At 40.5% G+C, this 7,500-nt stretch overlaps 1 protein-coding gene across 4 annotated transcripts in view; it reads left to right on the top strand.

Annotated features, from left to right (window-relative positions):
- The window catches only part of LOC138000714 (gamma-aminobutyric acid receptor subunit beta-3-like), a 31,499-nt gene extending 24,422 nt beyond the window's left edge, over positions 1-7,077 (top strand). For all 4 annotated transcript variants that reach the window (XM_068847324.1, XM_068847325.1, XM_068847327.1 and 1 more), the window contains one exon: positions 3,108-7,077. In XM_068847324.1, the coding sequence (XP_068703425.1) occupies positions 3,108-3,377 (270 nt within the window). In that variant the 3' untranslated portion in view covers positions 3,378-7,077. The remainder of the gene's footprint in view (positions 1-3,107) is intronic.
- The last annotated feature ends 423 nt before the right edge of the window (positions 7,078-7,500 follow it).

Consider the following 7,500-nt stretch of genomic DNA (forward strand, 5'->3'; position numbering starts at 1 on the left):
GGTTCACCAACAGAGAATGGAGCAAGTTTTTGAAGGGCTACCAGGTGTGAAGGTCATTATGGATGACATAATCATACATAGCCGCAATACGGCAGAAGATGACACGCGGTTGAGAGCTGTTTTGCAGCGTTCCCGAGACAGTAACCTTCGATTGAAGAAGTCAAAGTGTCATATCCAGCAGAATGAAGTGAAGTTCCATGGCCATGTGTTCTCCAAGGATGGTTTGAGGACAGACCCGGAAAAGGTTAGAGCTATAGTCGAGATGCCAAGACCGACAGACAAGGCTGGTGTCCAAAGGCTGTTGGGGATGGTCAACTATGTCAGTAAGTTTATCCCAAACCTGTCAGACCTTACCACACCGTTGAGACAGTTACTACATCAGGATGTTCTGTGGCACTGGGAAAAGCAGCAGGAAACCAGTTTCAAAGCAATCAAAGAATCGCTTACCCTTGCTCCAGTGTTAGGATATTATGATGCACAGAAAGCGTTGACGTTGCAAGTTGATGCAAGTTCCACCGGTCTTGGTGCTGCATTGATTCATGGAAACCAACCAGTAGCTTATGCCTCAAAGGCGCTTACACCCACAGAGCAAAATTATGCTCAGATTGAAAAAGAACTTTTGGCTGTGGAATTTGGTTGTGCCAAATTTGCAGAGTATATTGTGGGCCGTGATGTTACAGTTGAATTGGATCATAAGCCTTTGGAGGCCATTATGAAAAAGCCTCTACACGTAGCACCCTTGCGCCTGCAACGGATGCTGGTCCAGCTCCAACGCTTCCCAGGAATCACTGTAGTGTACAAGCGTGGGGAAAGCCTACACTTAGCGGACGCTCTATCACGAGCCCATTTAGAAGAGTACCTGACAAATGCTGAGCAGTTAGACATCAACTTAGTAGAGCATGTTATCTCAGACCAACAGTTGGCCAAGTTCGTTGAAGCAACCAAGGAAGATGAGATCCTGTCCGAAAATCAACGAATAATGTTGTCTGGTTGGCCAGATTCCAGAGGTCAAGTTTCCTTCAATGCACAGGAATTCTGGAACTACAGAGATGAATTATCGGTAGCACATGGACTTATCGTAAAGGGGCAAAAGATCGTTGTCCCTAGCAGTTTGAGAGGGGAGATGGTTGAGAAACTTCATGAGGGACACCGTGGAATCAACAAGACAATAGCGAGAGCACGTGAAGTATTATTCTGGCCTGGGATGACAGTGGATCTGACAGAGAAGATTAAGAACTGTCCAGTATGTTTAGAAAATAGACCAAGTCAGCAGCCTGAACCAGTGAGGTCACACGAGATCCCACCACTACCCTGGCCTAAGGTTGGCACAGACATCCTACACAAGAATAGTCGAAACTACCTTGTTACTATTGATTATTACTCCAAGTGGCCAGAACTAACCTTACTTCCTTCCATGACCAATTACTGCACTCAGGTCTCAGTTCGCAAGGTATGGTGTGCCCTCAGTGGTAGTTTCGGACAATGGTCCATGTTACAGTTCTGCAGAGTTTAAAACGTTTTCGGAGGACTGGGGCTTTCATCATGTCACGTCAAGTCCAGGGTACTCCCAGTCAAATGGTCAGTCGGAGAGAACAGTCCAAACAGTCAAGTCAATGCTTGAGAAAGCTGAAGACCCATACAAAGCCCTCCTTTCATATCGGAATACTCCTTTGGATGAAGTCAACTTGTCACCCTCGCAGGTGTTACTGGGAAGGCGTTTGAGAACCCAAATTCCAATGACCAGAGAAATGTTAAAGCCCCAACTGTATGATCCTGAAGAAGTCTTGCCTAAGTTAAAAGAAAGGCAAAGAAAGCAGAAGCTGCAGCACGACACAACAGCGAAGGAACTGCCACCGCTGATGAATAGCGAGTTTGTAAGAGTTCGAGAAGGCAACAAGTGGAAGCCTGCTAAAGTTACGGAGATTCTTCCGTTACCTAGATCCTACAAGGTTGAAACAGAGCGGGGAGAGTACCGAAGAAATCGTCGCCATTTGCTAAGAACTGAAGAGCCCAAGGCATCAGAGTTTGTATGCACAGCCCCATCTGATGAAGACACAGCCCCATCAGATGAAGACCTAACAGACACTGAAGTTGAGATGTCTGGTGCAGGAGCCCTGCATAATCCTAGGTCAACACCAGTCAAAATGTCTATGGCTGCTACCACACTGTCCGGTAGAACAGTTAGAGAACCTCCAAGGTTCAAAGACTATGTCAAGTTTTAGCCACAGTGGGAACAATTTGTAACATGTCACAAAGTCTTGTGTTCAATTTAGAAACAGAAACACTACTCCAGTGGTCATGTTGTCTGAAGTTTTGCATTGCCACTGTTTGTAAATTCTGTAATTTTTTCAGTTGTGTTTCCTTTGTTTACTTGCTTTTCTTTCGCTAAAAAAAAAAAGGGAGATGTAACATCAGGTCAGCGGTTGCACCACGCACGTGGTGTGGGGAATAAAGTAGTGTTGTGTAGATCCGCCATCTTGCGTGTGTTGTTCCTTTGTTATAACACTTCAATCATCATCATTATTATTATTATGATGATGATGATTATTATTATTATTATGATTATTATTATTATTATTATTATTATAAGAGAAAGACACTTATGTAATGGATTTTTTTTAATAATGGTCTAGTATAGTACGAAACCTTTTAGTTTTTATGGATTTCTATTAATTAGTATGTTAAGACCAAAGAGAAAGACACATATGTAGTGGCATTTTTTTATAATGCGTATTAAATGATTAATTATTTTATGATTATTATTATTATTATTATTGTAAATTTAAGATTTTTCTTTGAATTTGTTAATAAAGTTGATTATGATTATTATTATTATTATTATTATTAGTAGTAGTAGTAGTAGTAGTAGTAGTAGTAGTAGTAGTAGTAGTAGTAGTAGTAAATTCGCTTGGTCGAAGGCCTTTAATATAACTCAATATGTAAACGTTGAATAGTTCTAAAATCCCGACATTTCTCTGTTCGTTCACCAAAATGAATAGTTGACAACTTGGGAAATAAAAATGTATTTGGACAAATTAGACCTCTGGAAATTCAAAGCATCTTCGTATTGGTTCATTTCATCTGATTTTCTTCGTTATCTTAAATAGGAGGACGGAAGAGAGTCTGAAGAATTCCCCTCCTTCCTTGGCGCGAATTGTTCTTCCCGACGAGGAAGCACGCTGACGCGGCTGTGTCACAAAAAAGAGAAAGATGAGTTACCGGATATGGAACTCAAAACTTTAGGCGTGGAAATGGAAGAAAACCATTGGTTCCCTATTCAAGATCCAATTATCATAGACAGAATCTCTCGGATTGGCTTTCCTGTGACCTTTTTCGCATTCAATTGTGTATACTGGTTGGTTTACGGGATGGACTGAAAGCTGTGATTGGTTCATGCTAAGAGTGGCAGTCTATGGAATCCAATAGTGATAAATGTGTGATTTGCCTGTCTGACTGGAGCAAGTGAAAGAAATTTCACCAAACTTCAAAAGCTGCGACCAATTCATAATGATCCGGTGCTATTACTTTTAGTTTATTAGGGTATCCCTACGAAATGCTACAATTTCTCAAGATGTGACAAGGGTTCACTTATTTAAAGTAAGTGTAAGGTCGTGGTGTTCTCACATCGTTTAAAAATGAATTGTTACTTTAAACAACACTACAACGTGTGCGGCGTGAGTATAAAATTCTTGAATAGATTTTAACCGTCGGGAAAGACAGCAAATATAAAGATACAATAAATAAGCACCTGTTTGCATGATGAAAGGAGAGATGCATTGCTCTTTCTGCAGTTATTTCGGATGAAAATGTAATTAAACTATGAGTTGTATTGAACCGAGCCACAGTAGCTCAGTCAATGATTAGAGCTTGCAGAGAAGTGGGTTGAAATCCTTCTAGGACTGACACTCCGATTTTTCTGAGTCATCAAATATTCAGTGCATTCAGTGCTTTAGAACGTGTGGCAGGTGTCCAACTCCAATTTTTCCTTTCAAAGGCCCAACTGCACTTTCTCAATTACTACCGCGAGAAAACATAATCTGTACAGACGTGGAGTACGCATGAAGAAACAAGGCAGAATGGACAGAACACGAATCAGTAGGCTGCACCGTCCTCTAAAATGCGTTTTTTGTAGATGCCCTTACTCAGTGCTTTATTGCATCCAAATACAACCCCTTCGCGATCCAACCAAAGAGGAAAATAGCATATTCAAACAAATCCGTGAAAATGGATTGTGTACTGCACTGTACGATTACTATGCGTACTAACCCAGAGGACTAGACTATCAATTACTCAGGCCATTTACCAACGACATTAGGGAATTGAACGACCTACAGTTTGGAGTACGAAAACTGACGACTGCGAGTACGAGCTTTCTGAACTGGGTTCGCGCATAACGTTTAAAGAGCGAGAAGTTTCAAAACACGCATGCTCAGAACTGAGAAATGGTACTCGAAGTCGTCCTTGTACGCCAATCTGAAGGTCGCTTTTAAGATCTACGACGTCGACGTCGACGAAAATGTCCGCTCCAAATATCGTTTGGACTGTCGCAAGTTTTTCGCGATTATTCTATCTCGTTCACGCCGCAGGCGAAGTATCCTAAAAATAAGTCGATACGAGTGATCTCAGAGTGTTAAAGGATATCTTATGAAAGGTTTGACTATTAGAGGGTAATGTGAAGTGCTAGTTTTCCACCCATATATACCATGTGAGCGTTAGCCCTACTAATCGAAATGGGCCCACAGAAGGGCAGAGAAAAACCGACCAGGATGGGAATTGAACCCACGACCTTCGGGTTAGATCACCGCTGCTCTACTGACTGAGCTACAAATTCAGACGAGAGCAGGACATGGGAATTTTTCTAAGATGCCAATGTCACGGCAATGAATATGTATCTTATGAAAGGTTTGCATTTGTACGCTCACGTTGTCTTTAAAACCTCAAATTTGGCGATCCATGCGTCGTTGTGCAGAGCGCCGCAAAAATATGTGCTAAAGTACTCTTTTAGCCATTTCGCGTGCCATGACAGTGGCGTCTCCTAGATTTTTGTTCTAATCATCTCTAATGGAGAAAAGTTACAGCGTGAAAACAGGTTAAAAGAGAAAGCAGCTCACTTCCAGTTGCTGTTCGCGTCTCACAAACGCGCGTGCTTAAGCTCCCTAGTCCCTATTGGGAGCTAATGACACTGAGAATTTTTCTGCCATTCGTGTCTTTGGAATAATTGAATTCTCAGACAGTCTTTATTTGGAAAAAGCTTGCTCTCTAGATATTGCTCTTTTACCCAATCACCGTACAATATGCCTCCTTTTATGTGACATATTCATTAATTAACCAGCAAAAACCTTGGAGGACATGAATCTTAAAAATAATTGCATATGAGAAAAGGATTATTCAAGGGGGCGGGGTATCTGTTGTTCGCCCACGTTGTGAGATCCTGAAGGCTTCTAGGTGATTTTTATGTGAAATGCATTTTTTAAATAATATTATTTACAGTAAAAACAACAAACAATAATATGAACAGTTGAAGACATTTATGAACTAAGAAGACTATGTCATGTAAGGCTTCTTGGCATTGTAACTTAAAATGACCAGGTCTGATTTAAAAGTATTTTGTTTTCCTCTCCCCAAGTTGAAACTTCACCCGTTAGTATAACATTACATGATCGACTGAGGTGTGATGCTTTTAAAATGTTATTGCACCAAACATCTTTGGAAAGAAGTTGCTTTTATTATGAAATATTTGAGATCAGTCAGTGAGTTCGAATTCAGGGGATATACTAGTGAATTAACCATCAAAACACAGTTAACGTTCAACTATAGAAAAACGAACAGAAGTTTAAAAAAACGCAATAGCTATAATATATGTGTGGAAGTCCGTAATGACAGAAAACTTAAGAGTTCGTGGCCCGGCACAGTAACCCTGTCGGCCCAAAATAAAGAACCTGCACTGTGCTACATATGAAAAACTACCAACCGATTTCAGAAGTGTCTAACACTGCGTAAAAATGTATTCCTAATCTAATGCGACAGCACAAATCCGAGCAAAACGTAGATTAATCCCTTGTTTTAACAGTCGGTTAATGTTATCTTTCCGATTTAAGGGTAAGTCGTTTGATAAAGTTCCTCCACAGTGATTCCAACCACAATCTTTATAAACGAGTTCGCACTCTTGGGAGCACATGGGTAATCAGGGCAAGATGGAGAGGAATTCAAAGACTTGTGTGGAAGTTCAAAACGATGAAAAGTACTCATGATATGCAACTTTAGGTTTTTTATTTTCCAAAACAGAAGATATGCACTCAAAGGTGGGGCAGAATAAAGTTGGAGAGAATGGCTATTGAAGAAATTATTTCATTAAACAAAGTTGGAATACATTTGATTACAAAAATCAGCGATATTGCACGACGTTTCGTTTCGATGGTTGACGTCATAAACCGTTAACCACTTAATTTAAACTTGAAACGAGCATTACATTTATCACTTGAAAATGAAGTCAAGATGACTTCGAAACCTTGTGTAATATCGTTGATTTCTGCCAATTGATTTCATGTAATTCCAGAGGCACAAAACTACTGAGAATGCATGGAGACAAAAAAGGAATACTTAGGAATTCCAAAAAATAGATACCAACTCCAATTCATCTCAGGTGTGAACTTGAACTTATTTATTTGGGTTATGAAGGCGAAAGCAGAGTCATTTTACAGTTTATTTTGCTTTGAATTTCCATAGTTACCTTTTAATTTCCCGCCAGGTTGCTCTAATTACCCATGATGCACTCAAGAGCGTGAAATGGTCCATTCCAATGACAATCACAATGACAATCAGTATTCGAGTTCTCTCAGTCCCATTTTTTCTCATTTCTCAGTTTTCTTCAATTAAATTGTCTACGTATCGATGTAACTGAATTGCAATAAATTAAGAATTTTTTAGATTAGATTTTGCTACAAATGTTTGAAATCCCTCTAAATATATCTGTCATGATGAAAGGGTGCTGTAGCGGAATGTAATTTCCCGCCCTTTCTGGTCACATTATTCCATGGTGTGACCACGTTACTTGTAGTTGTTTACAACCATGTTGTTACTTTTTGGCAAAATTAAAAATATTAGAATCATAACATGGGCTCAGAAGAATAATGATTCAGGCTCCACCACCGAAGCCACTTTCATTTGAAGGAAATGGGGCAGAAAACCGCAGAGGATGAATTCAGCCGTTTAGGCCTTATCTAACCTGCGATCAGGTCCATTTTAAGCTTCGCCCATATATTTCCTTATGCTGTCACTCGCTAAAATTAGGCCTCGGCCAAATTGTGGCCGACCAAACTCTGATCTGATTGGCTGTTAAAACGCCGGAAGTGAAAACGCCATCGTGATTCCGCGCAGCTCTCGCGAAGTCCTCGAGACTAGAGACCTTTATCATCAGGTTTTTCGCGGGAAACCGCAAACTGCGGTTTGCGGTTAGCCGTTTTCAGTTTCAGGTTTCCTGGCTTTCGAACTTTAGCAAGG

Source organism: Montipora foliosa, chromosome 4 (assembly GCF_036669935.1).
Source record: "Montipora foliosa isolate CH-2021 chromosome 4, ASM3666993v2, whole genome shotgun sequence".
NCBI lineage: Eukaryota > Metazoa > Cnidaria > Anthozoa > Scleractinia > Acroporidae > Montipora > Montipora foliosa.